The following is a 24231-nucleotide window of genomic DNA, read 5'->3' as shown; positions in this document are numbered from 1 at the left end:
TCAAACCTGGCAAAGACTAGAGCAATGAGTTAAAAAGTGTAGGTGAGCATCAATTCACGACCCTTCTATTTACAACTGTCATCCTGAACTTAGGAATTACAGAAAACCTTTACTAGTGGAAAAACTATACTTAATATTGACATTTCTGCATTGTAAATTTTGATTTTGCCTTTTTCATTACACTCTCCTTCCTAAGCTCAGTATAAAGCAGTTTCGCTGAAAGTTATGTCGGTATTAAAAGTATATCTTCAGATCCCAGTTTCAACAAACTGGCATTTATAAATGTTTAGCTTTTCAGAATGATAAACCAGACATGAGTGCTATTTGTTTTACTACAAGTTCACTTTCAAAGGCAAATAATATTTGCACAGGTAGCATAATGATATTACAAGAAAACACTTCTATTTCTGTGAGTTTAGAACTCTCTGTCTCTGAATTCATCTCTCTTTCTGTAGGAGAAACTAAAAGAAAGCCTTATTTTTAACTGGAATTAATTAAGTTTTAGTATTCTGTCTTCAGATTTCTGCAGCTGAAAGACACTATTACTAGTCTCTGAATCCCAGGATTAAGCTTTCAAGAAAAGAATATTTTTCATGAAAAACACGTGCAAATGAAACCATGGTCTTAGAAGGACAATACCTTGGTGAGCAGCGTTATGAGCTATTTCTAGGCTTGGCTCTGTTTTATTTGTTTCTTCCTCTGGGTTGAAGCCATTCAAGGCAGATTTGGTCTGGATGCCATTCTGCATATCTGGGATAAGGCTGTCCTTGCAACAGCCATTACTAACAATACCTTCCAAATCCTTAGCAGCTGCTGATTCGGGTTTCACATTCTTATAATCTGTAAAAGAAAAGAAAGCTCTATACCTAATAGCTCCAACCATATTTCTTCAAGCAGCTAGCTTGCTAATGGAGTGTATATATAATGTATCTGCAGAACAAAACATCTAAATACTCCTATATTCCAATTTGTGTGGATTGTTCTGTTCTTACAAAAGCATAAAGAGCAGATACTTAAAACATAAGTATGTAAATCTGAAGTAGGTGTCTCTTCTAAACTAAATAATGATCCTAATGTCCTTGGAGGACATCTGTATAGAATTCTAAATATCTGATTTCATTTGGTTTTCACTAGATGCTGCTGTATCAGCATCCACTTCTTTATGGACCCTCTAAATAAATCTTACTGAAAGTTCTGTTTTGTTTTGTCTGAAGAAAAAGAAGTAATTTTCAATTCTACTCTTACAGGCCATGTAGCCATACATAGCTCTTACAAAAAAGCACTGGCAACAAAACCCAAAACGATGCAGTGTATAAATATTTAGATAACCTTTTGATAGAACTTGCTAGGCAAGTCAAAATCATATGGCATAGCTTGCAAATTTGTACTGGTTTTAATTCTTACAGCCTAGGTTGAAACACAGACATCTTTCACCTATGCATTCTCATCTATTTGCATCTAATTCCCCTGAAAAAGTACAGCATTCATGATACTTTGGTATTTTCTGTCACTTAGGTGGCTAAGAACAAATCTGGGAGACACAATGCTCCAGAAAACTTACCCTTTCCATTTATCTGCACTTCTTTTTCTTCCTCTTCACGAAGCCCTTCTTCTTCTGATTCTGCTCCACTATCACTGCTTTCAGCTTTTCCATTTACAGCTTTTATTTTTGGAGTGGAATTCATAACATTACTAAGGTCTAAGAAAAAAAAGCAAAGAAAAAAAGATATATTTTAAAGGAAACAAACATACACCACCACTACCACCCCCAAAATGATCAGTCACAGATCTACAAAAGCACCTCCATATCAGAAGATATATCAAATAATGCAGAGTATTTCTCTAAGCTCTTTATTAATTTGTTCAATGTTTCTTTTTTGTGGCCCATCACTGAGAGCCTGACTGCTGCTGCAGATATTCTCAATGACTGAGGCAGCCCCCAGGGAAGAGACTGCAGCCACTTTCAGGAGGAGTCTCAGACCAAGCCTATTACTGAATTTAGGTTACAGCTGCATCTGGGACTGACGTGGTCATGTTCTTTTAATCCCAGAAGTCACTGCTTTAACAGAATTTCCCTTTTGGGCTGAAATACTTCAAACCTGCTCACAGTTCAAAGGCAAATCTTGAAACATTTTATTCAATTATGTGAACAACAGAATTCTGAATAAGGTAAACATAATATTCCACTAATATTCCACAATATCTGCTCTAATTTAGGCAGATGCAAAATATGGTAAGAAGACTCACATTTATACAGATATTTACCTAACAAATGACACATGGAAATAAATTCTCTGATTTCACTGAACAAGTTGAAATTAATATATACACTGAGCTTTTTTTTCCTAAATATTTTCAAAAACAAATATTGAAATGGACAAAGTAACTACTAAATCTCTGTTTTCCACATCTTTGATCACTCCAAGGATCACAATTTACTGTAACTGTACAAAAAACTGAAAGGTAAAGATTTAAAAATATGAAGTACAGAAGGGACAATTCTACCACCTCCTGTAAAAAAAGTTATGGTCAAATACATCCTGATGATCACTTAAGCTTCCTATGTTAGGACAGAGTACAAAGGTACAAAGAGGGGACAGTTTCTGTAAGACACTTGCAGTTTTCATGTTAGCTCCAAGGCTGAAATCTGACTCTTTTAGTTGTCACCACAGCATTTCATTTGCATAATTTCTATGTTCTCTTGTCACAACCCTGAAAGATTTATTCTCACATTTAGGCTTAACATTAAACAGCAAAATAATATCCAATTACACTGGAGTTGCCAAACCAGCTTCACTACTTTCTCTTGCTGCATGGTAATTTAAAGCTAAGGCTTTTTTCTACATTAACCTTCCAATGAAGAGCCTTCCCACATTTCTCTAGTTTCCAAGCTTATCCACAGCACTTTAAAAAAGACAAAAAGGTAAAATAACTTATTGTATAGTAACAATGAATATGTTAAATATTAAGTTCACCTTAAGTTCACCTTATTAACTTTGATGGCAAGGTAATGTTTCTGTGGGCACCCTGCATCACTGCTTTGGATTGATTTAATTCATCTCTTATCTGAAGATTAAAAACACCCCTACTTTATTGTAAAATGAGAATTGGAAAAGCAATTGTCTGTCTTGTACACTACAAGAATATAAGCACCTGCTCATTTTCTTCTCATAGAAGGACACTATTTATTTGCACAGAAATTTGCTTCACAAAAGAGAAATCCCAACATAGTCCCATTTTTTTCTCACAAATGTGTTTCATGAATTGTGAACCCCAGTTCTCAAGATGTTTTTCTCAGAAGCGGCAGCATAAGAAGGATGAGGCAGCAGTTACGTCCTCCCAGCATGAGCATTAGGCACAGACACAGCCCCCCTGGCACCCTAAGGCACACATCACTCTTCCCTTTAACAACAAGGGGTGGGGACACAATCATCCATGTGTCCTACCCAGCCGTGGGAGTAAACAGGAAAGACAAGACCAGGAGGAACACTGAGCTGTGATGGAGAATTAACACTGTAAAGCTCCGCACCCTACCAAAGGTACTGCAAAAAGCCCCAGCTACACCACACAGTTTTTCCCAAGATTGACTTTATTTCTTTTTGAAAGGAATGTTTTTGAATGTTCAAGCACATTCTTTCTTCACTTACTTGCAGTAAGGAGATAATTCATTTGGGGAAACTTCTAAGTGACATATCACATACATTTAAATTAAGAGGAGGAACTGAGAGAATGTATCAACAGTTACAGATTTATGGTATCACATCACACCTGAATAACTGAAATCCATCAGGATCATATTTCTTCCACAAAGTCATTCTTGGCAACAGTGCTCCCACAGACCATAAAGAGGCATAAATGGCTTTGATGCAGACTCTAAGAACACAACCCTGTACAGAGTTTGGCCTCCTGCAATGCCAGGCCTAATTGTGTGCTGTTCCTCAGAGCCCTTACACTGCTATCCTCAGGTCCATCCCCAATTGCTTTTCCTACATGGTACACCCACGGTTGGCTGCCCTTCTCCTTGCTCTGAGCATCTGCTAAGGAACCAGACATGATGGTCAATCATCAATTTAATCCTGAGGGTTACAGGTTTGAAGACTAAGCAGAGCTAACTAGCATGACTTCTGCATCCCCTGCTAGTAGGTTAATGGCTGTTCCCTGAGGAATGTATATCCTCAGTGTGAATGGCAAAAGTTAAGCAAGCTTTTAAAACCTTACCTGGTTTGTGCTAATCCCAGCCAGCCACCCCTCACCCCTTTATTTAATGCACTCACTTCAAGTGCATGCAAAATGTTAGTAGCTTTTTTGGTTGGCCTACTTTAGATAATACAGGAATTTCTCTTGGCTTATTATTTTCATCTCACTACATAGAACATCAAACTGTGAGATTTGTGACTAGTTTCTAAATCAAAGCAGTACTGCTTTTTAGCCATAGAAGAAGTTCTATTCTGTAAAAGCCTGGGGTGTGGGCTTGGGGTTTTAATGCTAAATAGTAGGACCTGTATAACAGTAACAACTTGAAATAGAAAGCAGAAGGATTTGACAAAAAAAAAAAAAAATAAAAAAGGCAAGATGGAAAGGATGTGAGAAACAGACATGCAGCTTCTCTACAAGCTTTCACTAGATGTTTATTTTCTAGTGTCAGCTCTATTAAGGTATTTTCTACAAGCCATTCTAAATATCACAGAATCACAGAATAATGAGGTTGGAAGAGACCTCTAAGATCATCAAGTCCAACCTATGCCTTAACACCTCAACTAGACTATAGCACTAAGTGCCATGTCCAGTCTTTTTTTAAACACATCCAAAGATTTTTCTTTAAATATATTTCTTTCAATATATTTCTTTCAATATATTTCTTTAAAGGCAGCACTACAATTCTCCTCAATGACCTGTATAATGGGGCTAAGTTTCTCAAAAGTAAGTATGTGATTTTTAACTCTCCACATATTTCTAGGCTGTTTTTACCCAGGTGGGAGTTCAGAGCTTAAATGCCTCTGTGGATCTGCCTCAGCCTGAAGGTCATTTTACAAAAAGAACTTTGCCCAGCAGGTTTTTCTCAAATGCCTTGTATTTTTGTTTTATGAACAGGCATGCAATTCTTATACAAAATTAACATGCACTGCTGGAGCTGTACTGATGGCTAGCCCAGTACATCACAGTATCATCCTCACACAAGTTCTACAGTCTCTCACATGCTTTGAAAATACCAGTAATCAGGAGCCAGTCTACAACAGCACATGAAAGATCTGATAAAAATTTTAGCTAGCCTTGTACACCGTTTAATAAAAATAACGTTTTCATGAAATACCATAACTTTATTATCTGCTCAATAGCAGCAAAATCTTAACCACTAGAAGATTATTTCCATGACCTACACTTGTATCACCTTGTATAGAGATCTCCCCACACATGTGTGTTTACGTTAAGCCTCAAGGAGTCTATACAAAATTGTTTTCATCATCAGGTAACAATTATTTTCTAGCCATCACCCCTTGATGTTTCATGCTTGTTACTGATCCAAGTAGGCTCCCTGCTTCAATTCTAAGTTTGTGCAACCATGTTCTGCTGTTTCCAATACACTTGGTTACACAAATCCCCACCTCATTTTGAAACTGATGTACCAAATACTGCAAGGAGTGACTGCATGAGACACAAGGGGTACATGCAAGCATCTGGGAGCAATAAGCTCTTCAGCTAGAAGAAGAGTTTCTATTCCCTCATTTCCTTGCATTCTTTTTAATATAGGACACTACAAAGAAAATTTCCAAGCCTGCCCTGTAACATCTGTTCTACACTACTCAAACAAGCAGCCATCACAAATAAAAAGAGATTTTAGAAGATTCTGTCAGAAATACAGACTGAAAAATCTAAAAATTGTTACTTTAACTACCATGGTTTTATTTCTTTTAAATTTAAGTGCATTAGGTGCAAGTTCTCTGAAAAATGTGCACCCTAAGCACACATACTGGGGCAGCCACATCTTCCTCTATATAGTTTTCTTTTTTTTTTGTGTGTGGTTTAGTCTTCCTAAACTTTATTGTAACAGAAAAGGCCTCTCCTCATTTTTATTTTTCTTTTAATATACTCCAAAAGACTAGAGCCTTGTCAGCATTCCTCTCTCTGCTTCTGTGCTTTTCAAGCTGTTACACTCCAAGAGATGCCTCTGTATTTAATACAATTTATTCAACAGTACTCAAATCTTTATTTACCATTAATAAACATTAAAACAATAGTCTGTAGATACGAACAAACACAGAAAACAGCAACTTCTCAGACATTTATATTAACTTGCAAGTACAGTATTTAGCATCACTGACTACTCATCCCAGACCTTTACACTTCTCAGTATCTCAGGAGTTTCTCATCTCCATCTGTATTGCCAGTACCTTTTCCCAAGGATTTTCAGAATATGTGCCTTTTAAATACAGATACCAAGTTTTGGGGTTGACTTGGATACATTTCCCTGCTCCCTGATGCTCCTCAGCCTTCTGCAGTAGAGACAATGTGCCTGGGATTTCCTGGCAGAGAGAAGCCAGGCAGAAGAGCAGCTGCTCCAGGCATTCCCAGCACTGGCAGGTGTTCCACAAAGGCCCCCGGGTGTCCAGGGCCACCAGGCACACACAGCTCGGTTACACGGCGCGTGTGCAGCGGGAGCAGAGGATCCAGGCTGTGCCAGCTTTCTGTCAGCACCTCGGCCAGCATGTGAGAACAAACATGAAAAACAGCTGCTTCTTAGATGGTGTAACTTGAAACATCATAGTAACATCATTCGAGGATCCAGGATGTCCCCAAGCCTGGTACTACTTCCTTCTGGGAGGAGCAAACCTTGCTAAGCTCTTCTCTGTGCAGAAGAGATAAAGTCATCATGGAACTTCCACTTTGCATGGCAACTAGGAAGGAGCATTTTTACACTCTTGAGTTTTGACCCAGAAAACACAAAACACGAGCACAGTGAACTCAGAACCCTATAAAGAAAACTGAATTGTGCTAGAAAACAACACAAGGCCACATAGCTGAGTCGCACATTGTAGCCTGAATCAAAAATTGTTTTGCCCTGTACCAGAAAAAAACAAAAATGAAATAACACTAAGGCCATATTCTCCTGCCATCTGCTCCAGGCCTACCATCTGAACTGCCTTTTACAAAGCCCATATCAAACACAGCATCAGAGGTAAAACAAATGGCTTTTCCATGCATCTTAAAGGCTATAATTAATTATTTTTGCTAGACAAAGTTAAGTTCGTGTCCACTGGGCACTTTTCTGACAGCAATCAGGATACAACTACCTACATCTGTCCTTCCCCAGCCTCCCACACCTCTATCCACTGCTTCTTTGTAGCTTGTCTTTGTAGAAGAGAGCTCTGAGAAATAGAGATTCCAGTTCTTTCATGATAAGATCTTAACTACAATAACACGGCTAAAATATAAGACACCAGAATTTTGCACCAAGTGGGTACATCTTCTAAATTATGAAAACTGAAGAGCTTTTGACATTTACTTTCCTTTTTGCAGGAAAATCTTGTCTGGCTGGAGGAAAAAACCAAGTTCAAGAACCAATTATGCACCAAAACCGTTACTGTTGACTCAACCCAGCATGAATCACAATACAGACAGGCTTCTTCCACAGAAGAAATCTTCTCATAGCTCCCTCCACTTAGAAAGAAACCATTTTGAATCTTCCATTTTCACATTTGGATACTTTGCTGCTCACCCTGTGGCAATATATTTTCTGCTCACTCTGTATGAGAGGGGAGCTGTTGAAATGCTCAAGGCTTAGAGCTACACTGATAGTCTGCCCTGATTTCCAGCACTGTTGGACAGCACTGACATAAACCATCAGCTTGAAGTCAAGTCACAAAAGAGGCTGAGATTTGGTGTGTAAAGCCTGAAGCAGGCATTATTGCATACAGATTGCAACAGGACAAGCCATGGCTTGTTGAGACACTGATTCCACAGCTCACTGAGACTCTCCACTGACTGGAACTTGCTGGCCCAGCCCTTAATCTTCTATAATAACCTCATCCTGCAGCCAATGCTGGAGAGAATGTTCTAGACACTCCTGAAGGCTAAACTACTGAGATTTAAACAAAAAAATATTTGTATAGCAAGTTTCACACTAGCCTTTCTGAGTATCATTTGTAACCTTGATTATACCTGTTAATTTATAATTGGAAACTTGAAGGGGAGAAAAGTTTAAAGGATGGGATTTTCAAAACCTCACTCACCCACACACCCAGCAGCTCCTCCTGCCTCAATGCAACTCCTCATTGTGGTGCAGCCACTAACAGAACCTAATAACACACTGCAGTTCAGAGCAACACGGATTTCAGCTCTTTTCTCCTTTCTTATGAATGACTAAGAAGATTCACTGACACCGAGTTCTGTAAAAATCCTAGTGAAGAAAGGTGGAATGAAAGGGCAGGAAATCTGTTAAGCAAGTATCTTTGAAGTCAAACAGCCATGAAAAAGTGAGCTTATGAGGCAAACAGAGTGTTTCAGAGCAATGGCCCAAAAGCAAAGATGTTGAAAACAACCTGAGAAGGTCTTTGAGAAAACAAAACTATTTGAAAAGATAAACTAGTCATATGCAATCTAAGGAAACACAGTTGGAAAACATTGTATTTTAAGAGTAAGAAAAGTATTTCTATCTGGAAAATAGTAATTAGAAACAGGCTCACTTTTTTCAAAGTTGATCTATGTCCTGTACTAACTACTGCCTTTGAAATACAAATGTTTACATGTATTTGCTTGTTGTAAGAGCACACAGACCTCAGTTAGTACTGTCTTTTAAACCTAGCTCCCATATGGAATGCAAGAAGACACCAGGCAGATTGTTAAACAGCTGTGTCTGCCTGTGAGCCAGGCCAGCTTCTGCCATTCACAGGTTCCTCCTTAACAGCCCGTGCTGCCATCAGCACTGTCCCAAACCAGCACATGCAGCACTACACAGCACCTTGCCTCAACAGACCTTCATGTGGTGCAACTGCAACACAGCTGGGAGAAAAGCTTTCGGGAGAGAAACGCTCCTTAGGAAGGAAAGATTTAAGAGTATTATAATGCTGAAACTTTCTACAGACTCTGCAGTACCTAACTTCTTATTACTGGAGGCAACATTTGGTTTTCACAAAGGTTTACTAACACCACTAGTAGTCAGAATGCAAGCAAAGGGTCATCTTTATTTGGGAGGATTTTAGAATAGATTAAATGCCTTATCACAAAGCAAAAAGATTATACAGAAAAATTCTACTTAACAACTTGTAAACAATTTCCAGATACTTTACTTAGCTGTTCAGATACCTTAACTTAGTGTGGGAGACAGTCAGACAGAGATTTCCTTGCCCCCCTTTGGATTTACTCTCATTCTGAAAAAAGAAAACATTCATAACCATTCTCAGGGGAATATTCTGAAGGATGAATTGGTTCTGAAAATCTCAGTATTTTCCACCCTGTATCAGATCACTAGGGTGCCAATCCTAGCCCACCTTTAGCTTCTTCAGCTATTAACACAACAAAAATGGCCATTCTAAAAATTCACTTTTACTCAGCAATGGTGTTTTGAAGCTTCTTTGCCTTTTTAACATTGACTTAGACATCAGATTTCTTGTTCATCTACTAGCAAGTGCAAAAAAGTTAAAAAGCTGCTCTTCTAAAGCACCCATCCATCTTATGTGTCCCTCTACTCTTCCAGCAGATACAAACAAGATTCCTTCTATAATGCTCCAAGAGCTACCTCTTCTCCTCTGCAGTGCTGTCAGCTAAGAGCCCACTTTCTTCTTTGATGTCAAGTATTTCACATACCCCAAAATAATTTGTCAATGACTTTGTCTGTAAAGAAGCACTTTATACCTGTCAGAAAGAGACTACTGACACAGCTTTCCAGACAAGTCAAGCATTTCACACAGCTGCAGGGTGACCTTTCCAAAAAATACCTATGTTACATGCTGTTGAAATAACTCTTAGATGTGCTCAGCCCATTGGAATGTATTCTCTATTTTTCTTTCTTTACCAACACACTTAAGTCTGGATATTTGTAACCCGTGGGTCCAGTAAGTTTGTCCTCGTTTTCTAATAGATGTTACAATTCATTCATTTCAATGCTGACATGCCAGACATCAGTGTTCTTTATTAAGGAGCCACAGGCTCTATTGATGCAGAAAGTATTTCAATGGTTTGTATTTAACATTTTCAAAGAAATCACAAGATTAGAGATGCAATTATAAAAGGCTGTACTTTTCTGTTGAGGACAATCTGCTAGAGACAATACACAAGCCATAACTGATGCACACTGAGCTTACAGACAATTCTCTTCCACTAATTCAAGAAACTGTTAATTGTGAGGCAGTGGCATACAATTCTTAAACAATTAGATAATGATCTGCATACAGATTAAAGTTTGATGGAATAATGGAAGGCAAACTCGAAATAGAATGGACCAGAAGATAGGGGTACAATATGAAGCAAGGCAGTCAAGAGAGGGGCCCAGTTTTCAGAATATACCAACTGAAAAGGCTGCCCCTGAAAAACACACTTTCCACAACAGAATTTACAGACTGCGGGGACTTGGGGGTAAGGAAAGAAACAAGACTGGATAAATTCACACAATCAAAACATAACTGTGTGTCTATTTTTAACAGCACTGTTACCAGCATCTGCAGCATCTCAGACAGGGCACATTGGTTCTATTCTTTAATGTGTATGTGAAAGACTGAAGGTAACCATGCTTCTATACTTCTGCAAAATATTTTGATATCTGTACTGCCAACAACAATAATTATTTCCAGCTTCACTTTTTTTAATCAGGGAAGTGGTAAGAGCACCAAAGAAAAGGCTTCAAAACCTAAAATGCAATGGTAAAGTTGTAACATACAAGGGACTTTGTGAAAATTCTGTCCTAATTTATTGTGGCATAATCAGATGTTACACCTGTAAGCGGTATGAATGATGACATATCACCAGAATTACTGCACCAATGACAGCACAAAGTAAAGCTGAAATCTGCTATTCTGTTTAACTTATACTGCCTTATGTTTAAACTGCCTGTTTAAAACACAAGTATGCTAGATTTGTTATGGAAACAGGTACACTTCCATGATTCTCTTTGTATCTATGCAAGTAATTTTTTCAAGTGGCTTCTGGCACTGTGCCACAGACACCAAGTATAAGTAAATCCTTATTACACAGATCACTGACCTGAATCTACTGCTGCTCTTACCTGCCCATCAATCCAGCCGTCAGGCGAACCTATTGCGTCCCACACATGAAGTACACACAAGTTCAGTTGCGAAAAATGTCACACCCTCTTTCAAAAGGCCATGTAAGAACTTCTACCACTGCTTTTCCCCAAAAACAATGAAAAATTATTTCTGTTTCTCTGAGGCTTGATAATGAAACCACATTCCTTTAAGGTAGGGGGAAAAAAGCTACACACAAAAGGCAACTTGACCAGTTGATTCATAATTCTTAAAGACATTAACCAATTTATTTGTGCAATGGATTTGGTTTTTTAAAACAGTTTCAAGTTTTGCCCAGTTGCATTTCAGTTTTTAAATGTCATTTTAAGCCAGATTTAAACAACTGTAAGACTTATACAACAGCCTTATGAACACATTACCTGTAACATAATAACTGGTATGATCAAAACATTCTTACAATGGTTTTGCTAAATAAAAATCAACACACTGATTTTTATGCAGCTGTGACACCACTAGGTTTGCCACCTGTCAGTAATTGAAAATGTTTAAATATTCCCCTCATGACCTTGAACCTCAGAAAACTTGTATGTATTAGAGAAGCCATAATTTTAAAAACATGAGGTTTGAATGTTGATTTTTTTAAAAAAAATTTAGATTAGATGACAGAGCTGGATTACCAGAACTACATTCAGTTTGACAATCCACATCTACATCAGAATGTATCAGTACACATTAGTTGTTGATTTTCTTCATGGAAAGGCACAAAATAGATTTGGTTGGGAGAGTTGTTTTGTTTTAAATACTCTCTTTTCTTCAGGCTTCCTTCAACAGCTCAAAAAGGCCATGGACAAGGACTAAACATGCAGCTTCCTGGACCTAATCACCTCAAAAGTAAAGTAAAACAAAACCCAGCCTAATGAGGTGGCAAGCCCACAAGTCACAAGTGTTAGCAGGAAGTTCCTACAGCACCAAAACAATGGAAATGATGGATTTACACATAATTTATTATTCCTACCTTCCAAATACTTAGAGACTTTCTCCATTCGAACTGCCATACGGTAAAGAGAATGAACAGAGAGATGCAACATTTAGCTTTTAAATCATTTACAGAAGACAAGCCCCCAAACACTGAGTTATGATTATTAGTACAAAGAAAGTTATTTGTCCGAACCTGATGTTAGGTCAGATCCTCTGTTCTTTTTATCTTCTACTATTTCATAGAATGGGCCTATCACTTGTAGCAGTTCTTCAACTTTGTCCGTCATTGGCATACTCTCAAGAATCTGCACAAGTCCAAAACATAAAGCACCTTATGAAACAGCATCTTAATGATTCAGTCATTCATTTCAACTGATTTTAGAAATTGCTAGTCATTGTAAAAGTCAGTAATATTTCATTAAGTCACTACACTTGTTATTCTGATTTTTTTTTTTTACTTTTTTTTAATTACAGGGAAACAACATAAAACTAAGTTATTGGATAAGAATCTTACAATTAAATTCATATTTTTCAGGTGAGAAGATAAGAGAGCTAATGCATTTGCCAACACTAAAACAGCCTTGACACAGTATTTATTAGTAGACCTTGGAATCCATTATTTCTGCAATTTTGAACTAAACCATCTCAAATTTCAACAGGCTGCTGTTAGCCAATGTAATTATTTTAGAGACAAGTCTTTCTGCAGAGAAAATAAAATGGAAACACTTTTTTTTGTCTTAGAGGATTCTTTGTGTTGTCAAGCCCTGCCACCTTCAATGGAATGTAAGGAGCAGATCAGAAGTGCTCTACTAGTCCTTCTAACCCCAAACAAAAAAAGGACACAATACAGCAAAACTCAGAGAGCACAAAGACCCACTCAGAAGAAGAACAAACCAGAACCAAGTTCTGCTTTTGAAGTCATTTGGAGCATTTCTTCATTTTAAGTTACAAAAACAATACCTTTGATCATATGATAGGAATGCAAAATCTTAAATCTAAAATAAATTAAACAGAAGAGACTAAATAGTTGGATGCTAATTTAAAGGCATATGGTATTATTGTACCATTCTAATTTAAGTTCTTTCAAACAAGAGTTTTGCCAATAGCTTTATTTCTCTTTTTTAGTTACCATATTTTAAAAGTGACAATAGCTATAGGTAAAAAAACAACTCAGGCTGAAGCAAACTAACAGCTCCTCCTCCTGAAGGGCACCAGGAAAGCAAGAGATGAAGGTCCATGCTGCCACAGAACAAGCTGCTCAGAGGCACCAAGCACACCAGAGAGCACGAGGAGCAAAAGCTGCAGCGTTATTGCACAGAGCAGGAGCTCCAGGCAGGCTAACACCCCGCAAGTCAACACTTGAAACCAGTCAAGGATACCAAGAGACAACGATTCTATCGACCTGCAGTTTCATTGCCACTTCTCTGATCTGTTCATTGTCTTTATTAGGGAGAAATACTCAGATACACAGAGCTGGATATGAAACAGAGATTGAACAGTTTTGTGATTGCTGATTTTTTTTACTTCAATAACATTGAGAGAAACGGGAAGTCTATTCTAGAATAAGGCTTGTATTTGTTATGTGTTTATAGTCAGCTCTGTAAACTGTTTCACACATGCATGATGTGTGCACATTACTATGATGTCTGCACATTACTGCTCTTCATATATTCTGAACAGATCTCAATACATTCTGTGCTCCTTATAGCAATTCTTAGAACTTTTTCTAACTGCTAGCTTTTAGGTGAGCACAAAAAGAGAAAATACTTCCCCAGCAAATGTAACTGCTTTCTTATTATAGCCACTATCTTCCTTGGATGTCACACAATTCATATATACTCATGTTTTAAATTAGAAACACCACAGTGTTAACACTTCATGCTAAGATACCACTTATTTGTAATATGTAACAAAACAATATACTTGAACTGTAAACAAATCAGTTTAAACAGCATTGCAAAATAAATTTCAGAAATGCTACTTGAAACAAACTAACCTTGAATCTGATCTCAGGTCCATTTTGTTTATTTTAACTAAAAATAAGACATTTGGTCAGCTCTCACCAGCATATCAAAACCTTACCCAGACACATTCCTCAACTGTGATTTTCAAGGTTATCACATTAAGGAGCGGAAAAAAAACCCCAAAACAAATCTGGAATTTTGTGACAGGATCATCTGATGCGTGTATAGGCAAAACACAATGCGCAAATGCCAGGGTGGGGGATATATGGCAATCTTCTACAGCCTTAAACACAGTCCTGGGATAGATATGAGCATACAGGTGAGTTTTTGCCCCCTCAGACATGGATACCTATGCAGCAACAGCAGACTGCCCACAGTAGGTTCATGAGGATTAGTGCAGTACGTGCTGATAGAACAACCCAGTGGATCCATTTGAAATGCACTTCCATTGACATTGCAAGTAGAATCAATTGGGATGGAAAAGCTGAAGCTAGTATTCCAAATGTGAGAGCTGAAACAGCACCAAAGCAGGGTAAACAGATTCCCCAGTTTCAAAGCTGAGCAAGGCAGGGAGTCGTTTACTCTCCAATCCCTACATGTAATCCTCACAGAAGCAGAATATTTGTGGTTCATTAGGGCCAAGAAAGCAGACTTCTTCACAGGAGGCTTACTAGAGGTTTTTTTTAGAACAAACATTGCAGTTTCACTTGGTTTTAGTGTCCTGTCCAAACCAGTTACTGCACTGAAAAAACCCCATAAGGTGATCTCCTGAAATATCAACATATATTAAATGCGAGATTTGAAATGAAGCACTAAACCTTGTGGCACACATTCAAAGGAATTATTAAAATTTAGTGGGATTTTTAATCAAACAAAAAGTATTTGCCCTTCTGTGTTTTCTGGAGCTGCTTATTCTTCATTTTAGAGCAGATACAGTAATAGCAGCAGGAACTAAATTACCAAAACTACAGACAGGAAAAAGAACAGTAAATGAGACTCCAGCTCCTTGCCTAGTAAAAAATTTTGTTGTATCACCCATTAAACAGATTCAGAGTTTGATGTCAAGATAATGGCCTACAAAAAAAGCAAGTGTACTTGGAGTAGAACTTTTTCCCTTGACTCAAACCTCATTATAATAACAGATTACAATTATACTTTTATTCAGATTGTCAGCAAATAATCTTTAAACTGGAAAAGTCATCTTAAAAAGTTTCAGTGAAAAGACTGCAGTGAAAAGGGTTAGTTAAGAAGTGATATGAAAGTTTTAATTCTGTTTACTTTAGTTAACAATGCAATTCCTGCTTAATACGGTAACTATGATTGTTTACAAGTTACACATCTATTTGAAAACAGAGCACATTACTCAATGCTAATAGTTTCACTGCAACTATAATAGTCATGGGATATTTTTGTAACAAGTACAGAAAATTCAGGTTGCTGATTTCTTCCTGAAAAATCGAAAATTATTAACTTTACATATTTGATTATAATAATGTCTCCAGTCATGAGATTGAGACCTTTTCTCCTAAAGTCCTTCTGGAAACTTGTTTTAGTCTCTTTTCCAGGATAAGGATTGCTTACTCCTCTCAGCTCTAAGAACTGAGGCAGTGTGCGGTACCGTTCTCTTTTCTTTAATGCCCCCTTTACCATGATTTCAATATTTCACTTTCTTTAGCTCTGCCATTTAAGCTTTGTATGAGCTAGACCTCTCATGTTTCTCTTAAAACAACACAAATTCTGTAGCTTTTGAAGGAGCTTTGTAATTTTCTTCTCCCCATAGACCAAACATAGTACTGAAATGTAACAGCTTACACAGGAGGTAACTCATTTGGAGCTTTGGCAGCAGTAGTCAGCGAGACCTGCCTCACATTCCTCTATTTCTGGAATATTTGTTCTAGAAAATTCTTTCATTAGTAAACATACCTTTTTCATTTCATCAACATAGGCTATCATGGCTTCTTCTTTGGACATGTTTCCCAAGGCACTCCAAGCATCCCTAGGAAAGAAAGTCACATATACCTTCATTATCTTCAGGGCATATGGGATTTTTTTCAACTTGGCCTTAAGTAGGTCAGTTATGTAATGTCCAAAGTTGCTCTGATACAAGCAAAATGCAAGAATGATCCACATTATTTTTTAAGTACAAATATATAATTTGCTAGGATAAATACACAGTGGAAGAAGAAGCAACAAACTGAACAGACTGGGGACTGAAGACTTCCTCACTGACTACCTATGATTTTGTACCCAGTAAGTTGTAAATAAACACGGATACAAACACACACATTACCCTTTTGACCAAGTTGAGTTTAAGATCCTCTGCTGTACAAAACAATCAGGCCCAGCACACTTCAGCCAGCACTTACAAACAGCTGTCACTGAGGCAGAACAAGCTACAAGACAAATCTGTCCTTTCTGAGTTTATCAACTGGGGAAAGACATCAGTCTAGTAGGCAAATAGTTACCACAGCAGCTACTTATGACCTAAATAAAATCTTGCCCTCTCCAACTCCACAAGACAGAAAACTCTAACCAAATTTATCAGTATTGCACAAGAAATCTGTCAGAACACAGACTGCAATAAAACATTTCCTCAGTCTTGCACATGATTTAACATTTAAGAGTATTTGTCCCACTCATAGAAAACCACCAAGGTTGGTGGCTCACATTCCAGCTACAACCAGCCAGGTGGATGAAAGCTCACTGCCCTAGTCTATGCCCTGCACTCTGGCTTGGGGAGGCTGAAGAGGAAGGAAGGAGGAAAAAAAAGTCACAGGAATCATTTCACACATTCCCAAGACCACCATGACCACAAAGACAACAATATTAATCATCATTAAAATATTATAAGCAAAACATTCACATTGGCTTTTCAAAGTGAACTTAGCAATTTGATGAATCAGAAGTCTTCCGTGGCCAAGGGAAACACAGATAGTGAGAAGCCCTGCCACTGAGCAGACAAACCAGAAAGACACAAACCCAACCTCCCCAGGAGCTCAGAGCTGTATTGGTGGTTGCCAGTGAGCACTCATTTACTTCTGGCTCAAATCACACATGGAAATTCAAGGAAGAACTCCAGACACTCATACACATCAGTTATTCTGCAGAGCACCTAGAACTTCATTTTACAACATGAGATAAACACTGCAGAGGTACCATGATTGTGGTTGCTGAAGAAAAACCTGCCCACCTGCATAATCCAAGGGAACGTTTTCACCTGCAGCTCTGGGAAGTTATAAATTATCTGAGTCAGAAAGCTGGAATACAACAGAACACTAACTCAAGCACCAAAGGCTGTGAATGTTCTTTTTATTTAAAAGAGTTTAGAGAGTTTTTTTTCTCCAAGTGCTACTCTTCTAAACATCTCCACTCCAAGCACAAAAAAAAAAAAATCCCCAAAACAACAACTCGTGAAAAGTTACCATTTGTATCTACCAATTGGATCCCAAAATCCAGGTCGAGGAATGTTACAGGGTCCTTGAGTTGCTTGCTTATAAAAACTATAGAACTTGAGCATCATTTCATTCGTTGGCTGGAATGAACCTAGTGAAAGCATTTAAAAATACAATTAAATTGTCATCAAGAATATTAGTGAGTATTTTACAAGCTTAATGGTTCTGTGAGAAAACAGCCTGCAGCCTGTTACAGCCTGATTCACAGCACTACAAATAAGTCAGCAGAGAACATCTTCACCTCATCTACCGAGCACCAGAGCCACTGAAAATATTTACTGTACAAACAGCAAGTTTCAGACCGAGTTTAAAGGACTATAACCTTTACTGCTGTTAAGGTCAGACTCCACTATTAGAGTAAGAAAAGGTAATAAGTAACATAAAGTCGATATCCTTGCACTCAGTTTAAAGGGACAGGTTTAGCTCTCAGTAAACAAAGTATCTTGCAAGTCACTTTACTGTTAACAAATGATAACTTTACTGAGAGTCTCCAGAACTCAAAAAATTAACCAGACCAAAACAACACAATTAACACAGCCTTCTGCAGTGTCTTTGTTTACTTTAGCTATTTGATAACACTTTCAGTAACAGTTTCATCATACCTTCTGATTTGGTTTTCTTTTCTTCCTTGGTGGAACACGCTTTTGTAGAGGTAAAAAGTGTAAATATAAAACTCTAACAGCTGGCAGGGAAGATTCATAACCAATTATTATTCATAAACCTATTATTATTATTATTATTCATAATTCAAGTAGCTTGAGGTTGGATTCTAATCATTAGAAGTTTATAGTGACCTTTACCTCAGAGCCTCAAAATATCAGATTTTACTTTACACCGTAATTAATGATGTATGTAATGAACAAAATTTTAATAAAAATATTATCAAAACTCTTATCAAAAAGATACGTTCTGCTTTTTTTTTTCTTTTCTATTTTGTTAACTCTTTCAATCAGAGGGGAACTCATGGTGACAGCTTTGTTTAAGCAACTTCAGGATTTCAGGGAGGCTGAAACCGGGGGGAGGTGACAGGTCCCCCGGTCCAGGCTCCCGAGTGAGGAGCGTCTGGCAGGGCTGGGCAGGCTTTCCCCGAGAGGCGGGCAGCAGCACCAATGCCGAGCCTCCAGCGCTTCTGCAGCCGCGGCGGGGCGGCCCCGCTGCCCTGCTCCCCCCGCGGGCACGGCCGAGCCCCGCCGCCCGCCGAGCCCTGCCCGCTCCCGATGGCGCCGCTGCCGCCGGACCCCCCCGCCGCACTCACCATTTTTGGGCAGGCTCTGGATCACCTTCACGGCCGCCTCGAACCTGGTGGCGTGCAGAGAGCCGGTCTCGGCCATGGCCCCGGCCCCTCACCGCCTCCTGCTCGGCTGCCGGGCCGCGTCCGGCGGGGCAGGTTCAGCTCAGCTCAGCGGCCCCGCCGCACCCTCCTGCACGGGAGCGGTGCCGGGAGGGGCCGGGCCCTACCCAGCCCCAGCCCCGCTCCCGGCCTCGGCCCCCGCCCCGCGCCCTCCCCTCCGGCGGGGCCGGGACAGCCCAGCCAGCACTTCGGACCGGCCTCGCCCCGCTCCCCCGGCCGGCCCCGAGCTCAGCCCGCCCCGGCCTCCGCCCCGGCCTCAGGCGCCCATGTTACGTCTCCCACAGCGCTCCCTGCCCTTCCCTCCTCCCGCACCGCCCTGAGGCCGCGGGGGCACGCCGGGAAACGTAGTTTCCTTCTCTCTCCTTCCTCTTCCTGCCCCCTCTCTGTCCTGCTTGTATTGCTACAACACAGGCGGATGAAAATTTCAAAACGTGCCATAATCCACCCATTTTACGGCCCTCAGTTGTCTTCAGGACATCCACCACCTGGCAGCCTGCTGTGCTGCTGCCTCCCCTCCTCACAGCCATCCTCATACCCACATCCAGTCCCACACAATTCACCTAAATTACCACTGTAGACACATTTTTTGAAATAGTTTTAATGACTCCTCTTTACATTAAAATTTTAGGCATGCCTAGAACCCAGGGAGCAGCTATTTCCATGGTATCCAGAGATGTGGGTGAATACCAGCACAGTACTACCAGTTAGCTTGGTAGCTAAATAAATGAATGGCCTTATTCAAGAGCGCTGTGCATCCAGCACTCTGCAAAGTCAAACAAAAGTATGCTAAACCAACTGCTTTTGTAGCAAATGGAATAATTTACCCAGTGAGCAATAGGATGAATTAACAGCCCCATTGAATGGACTTGAGTACAAAAACTTGGCTTTCAAGTCAGTTCATTTATCTAGTACACAATATATATTTTAAATTCCTCTGAAGGCAGTTGTGTGCTCACAGTGTGTGCCCTCTGGTGGGAAAGAAAAGCTCCAGAGAGAGGGAATTAGAGCAGATCAGCCCCAGCTCTGCTGAGCTAGTACATTCCACAAGGTCAGCAGCCAGCTGGCCTAGGGAGAGCTTTGCTGGAGAGAAGCTGACACTTCCAGAGGTGTTCAAATAGGATTCCCTTCACTGGGCAAATGATGAACCCGTGCTGTGGGCACTGTTCCACTCCTGAATGTTACAGAATAATTCCTTTGCATTTTTCATTTTGAGTGCTAGATTTCTAAAGTACTTCTGAGCTTCATACTAAGATCTGTCATCTTTTTTTTATCCAAGAAGGTAGGAATGACAGAAGCTCAGATCAAAGGAAAGTGCTTTTTGAAGATAAATGGGTTTCTGCATTCTTTGAGCATGCGAGGAGTTAATTTCAAAAGTAATACAAAAATTAGGAGCCTTTTGTGAAGCCGGTTGATGTGTGAGTTCTGTTTTATCCACGGCAATCTATGGTGATGTTTGCCTTTTAATTGATTTAAGAGAAATGCAATCTGCATTTTTATAATGAAAGTTCCCAGACTTTCACTGGAAGCAGGCTTTAGAAGAGATGCAAATGACAACCTATTTAATGGCTGTGTGCAGAAACAGAAGCTGCCCTCTTTGAACTGAAGATGTGTGAGGGTAAAAGATCTGCAGATCCAGAATGAGGTAATTGAAGTAACCCAAAATAATCAGTATCATCATGCTCTGACACAAGCATGAAATAGTAAATGAGAGGCAAATTTTGAGCACTGATGAACATTTTGTGAGAACATATCACAAATTACTAGTTAATTTTAATGTTCATATTTAATACTAATTAGCATTGTTAATATATGTCTTTACGTATAGTTTGCCTTCTCAGTGCTGTGACTTCCATGAAGAGTTAATAATAATTAAATGTGGAGAACAGGTAATAAAGGAGACTCTCTCATCTCTCTCAGACAGCCAAGAATGGATCTGCAACTTTATCTCAAGGAGGACCTAGGCTCCATTCTTTAGGGAACAAAATTATATTACACGCTTGCAAAATCTAATTATGATGTATGTGTTAAACTGGGCTGTGTTTCTATTGTTCCACAAGAGCAGTTTCCAAAGTAATTGAAACTATGTCTTGCTTTTATTTTTTTTATGACCCAATGTATGCGAAGACACACTTGGGGAACTGTGACAGAAAGAGTGACCAGTGATGCCCATGATGCCAAGAGAAGAGAGAGCACGTTGCTCTGCTCCCGTGATTCGGCAGCGAGTGCACTGCATGACACTTGACATGTCTGGGAGATCTGCAGTCCTCACACTCATCTTCACTTGGTGTTTCACGAACCACATATGGAGAGCCTGTGAATCACTGCTATGAGGCATTCCTGGCAGCACTGAGACACATCAAATCTTGTATGGAAGCATGTTGTTGTGGCTGCTGAAAGAAAACATTTAGGGGATCTCTGAAGAAAAGGCAGACAAGCATGATTTTGAGTGTATCCTTGGACCTGTCCTTCACAGGTGCATTAGGCACGGTTATTGAGTTCAGTGCTGTTATGCCACACACTATCAAAGTCTATCAAAGTCTGACATCTGGACCTACCTTGCAATCCTCATTTTGTGCTGTTTGTGAGCTGCCACTGTCCCTTTGTATAATTTTCATTTGTATCCTACTGCATTAGTTTTCTAGCAGTTGCTTCCAGTGCTGAGCTGTACCCCAGCTCAACTAGAAGAGCACCTTCATTTTACTTGAGGGACAAAGAAGTCAGTTAAATTATGCAAGTGAAAAGCTGAAACTGGAACCAATTATGCCTATTGCTCCCTCAAGGGTTTGAATCACAGCAGTGTATTTTATAGAATTCTTTAAAAATGGCTCTCAAGAAAGTGGACCATAGTCTCATATGCATTATGAGCAAGTTCTGTAAGCTACCAGATCCAAGAGCATGTAATTTTAGCAAAGCTTACTTTTTGAAGTATGTAATCCAGTGGGGAGGAAAAATGAATTATTTAAAACCTAATAGTCATAATTATGAAGAACTAAATTAGCATTACAATTTCTCAGTCAAATCTACGTGCTGATGAAGAATGGAAAGATGTTGTTTAAGAAGGGAAGAGTTCTTTTGTCAGGAGCAACTTTCTACACTGTTTACAGTAAAAAGACTAATATTTCAAATAACATTTACTTAGAGGATTTTTTAAATGAAATCATGAAGGGTATTTGTGTCAAAACCAACAGCTCTGGAGAAAGAGAACTATTTGCTTACCATGAATATGGCAAAAACAGCAGCTGAAATTTGTTCACTTATGTAGGCCAATCCTTGTTCCTCAGGAAAAGCCCTTTGGGCAAAGGACTAGTTTGACACAAACAAGAATGCTTTTGGGGATAGAAGTTTCCTTGTGAGGTTCAGTTATACCCCTTAATAACTCAACTAGAAATACAGTCATCATTTCACACTTGGGGATTAAGTAATGGAATTATTTTTACCCAATATTAACGTCAGCTTCTTAGCCTAAGGATTAGCCTCCTCCTTGTCAAAGGCATTGAAGGTAACAGATCCCATTTCAAATCTCTTTTGAACTATTCAATTCGGGTATCTCAGGTCTTTCAGTGATCAATATTTCAACCTGCGTTTTTATTTTCCATCATGTTCCCCCACTTCACACATATTTCAAAAAAGTAGATGGAGTAACAAGAGTATAAGCTTAGATCTGTTTCATAAAATGCTCTTTGAAGAACAAAATATGATCATACTTCCAAAGACATTCAGCAGCGTTTGACTTTGCATTGAAGTATACAGCACTTATGAAGTCAAAACCCTTTACAGGTTTATATCTTTGTAGGTTCTAAAGCATAGTGCAGTTCCATATTGTGTTTTAAGTCCCTCTTTTTTTTTTTTTTTTTTCTCCAAGCCTACTATTCATCTCTTTGATGAAATTTTTAATAAAGTTCAGTTTTCCTTACTGCCTCAAGGTATTATTCTTGTAGAGCCAGCAGATAGCAATAAGAGAATTGTTCAAATTTTCATATTCTAGAAAGAACATTCTAAAAATCCCGATCCCTTACCGAGCCATAAACTGAGCTTTGAAAAGTATGTAGTTTCATCTTGCAGCAATGACAAACTGTGTCTTATTATAAACATCAGAAGACAGCTCATAATAAATACTTAATCCTTTCCCTTCAGTAAAATACACAATTTCAGGAGGTTGAATTGTGCTGTCATTTAGAGTGATATAAATTTGGAATAATTTGATTGATTTGGGAATATTTATAGTGTTACACATTTTCATAATGAAAATGAGTTAGAATTTGACTCTGAAAAATCGAACTGTGTCTGGTATATTTTTCCTGTTTTAACATTTGTGCTTCTTGTCTTATGAGCTATTGCTGCTAAAGTTTTAGGAGCCTATCCCTGTGTAATTTGCCTCTTGGGAATAGCAAACAAAATACTGTGACTGTATTATATTAATGTGCTTATGCAATGGCATATTTATAGCCAGACAGCTCTTGTGATATTTTCTTTTCAGTTTCTGGAAATGGAACCTTATGCATGTTCGTTTAAAATTCTAGCAAAAGAATTTTATTATTCTTTCTAGCAAGTCTGAAAAATGACTTCGTGAAAATTTGATGATTTTAATGACATTTTTCATGAAACACATTTATCAGTGTGCAGAGCCTGGAATATAACTGGCAAACATCTCAAGTATTTTCAGGCCTGTGTTTATCACTGTGGATCTTTACACAGGCAGAGAATATACGACTGTGGTTTTGGTCAATGGGTTTCAACAACCTGATTCAACAGATTGGTGAATTACTGGAGTGAGTCCTCCAACAAGCTCTCAGAAGGATTTACGACTGAGTTTAATTGGGTGTCTCAGCACAGAAACCCCACTTCATTGCAATCCCCACAAGCACCCAGCTCTTTTCCTGTACCAGTCATAGTAAAGATCAGACTTCTGTAGAAATCAGTGCCAGCGAGACACTTTCCAGTTATGAACCAGATTTTTCACTCTCATATTCAGATCACGTTTGCAGCAAGACATTTCTAACAAAATTTATCTGGGAAGCTTTATTGAGAAAGAAGCTTGACATTCAGGAGCTATTTCAGTTTATACTGTTAGATCATTTCTGCTCAACTGAAATAAAGGCATTGTCTTTGCTTCACAGTTTTGGGGTGATAAGGCCTGTCCAGTTCACTTAGGTGGGGTGGATGGGTGAACTACAACAATGTACAACATCTCAAGATCAGAACCTCATGGGTTTTGCCATTTAAAATAAAACATTAATTATCAGACTGAGTATTCTAAAGCAGAAAAATAATGTATGAATAAATAGGATGGG

At 38.9% G+C, this 24231-nt stretch overlaps 1 protein-coding gene across 2 annotated transcripts in view; it reads right to left on the bottom strand.

The window, feature by feature from the left end:
* The window catches only part of ACBD5 (acyl-CoA binding domain containing 5), a 29509-nt gene extending 10312 nt beyond the window's left edge, over nucleotides 1-19197 (bottom strand). Inside the window, exons 1-7 of one of the 2 annotated variants that reach the window (XM_063414243.1) lie at nucleotides 18845-19197; nucleotides 17560-17680; nucleotides 16061-16133; nucleotides 12367-12478; nucleotides 12211-12243; nucleotides 1562-1699; nucleotides 640-840 (exon numbers count right to left, since the gene is read on the bottom strand). In XM_063414243.1, the coding sequence (XP_063270313.1) occupies nucleotides 640-840; nucleotides 1562-1699; nucleotides 12211-12243; nucleotides 12367-12478; nucleotides 16061-16133; nucleotides 17560-17680; nucleotides 18845-18920 (754 nt within the window). In that variant the 5' untranslated portion in view covers nucleotides 18921-19197. The remainder of the gene's footprint in view (nucleotides 1-639; nucleotides 841-1561; nucleotides 1700-12210; nucleotides 12244-12366; nucleotides 12479-16060; nucleotides 16134-17559; nucleotides 17681-18844) is intronic. The other variant, XM_063414254.1, reaches the window with a different exon arrangement.
* Between the last annotated feature and the right edge of the window lie 5034 nt (nucleotides 19198-24231).

This window comes from Prinia subflava, chromosome 1 (genome assembly GCF_021018805.1).
Source record: "Prinia subflava isolate CZ2003 ecotype Zambia chromosome 1, Cam_Psub_1.2, whole genome shotgun sequence".
Taxonomy (NCBI): domain Eukaryota; kingdom Metazoa; phylum Chordata; class Aves; order Passeriformes; family Cisticolidae; genus Prinia; species Prinia subflava.
The sequence above is the reverse complement of the archived record's forward strand: the minus strand, read 5'-3'. Positions and strand labels throughout refer to the sequence as shown.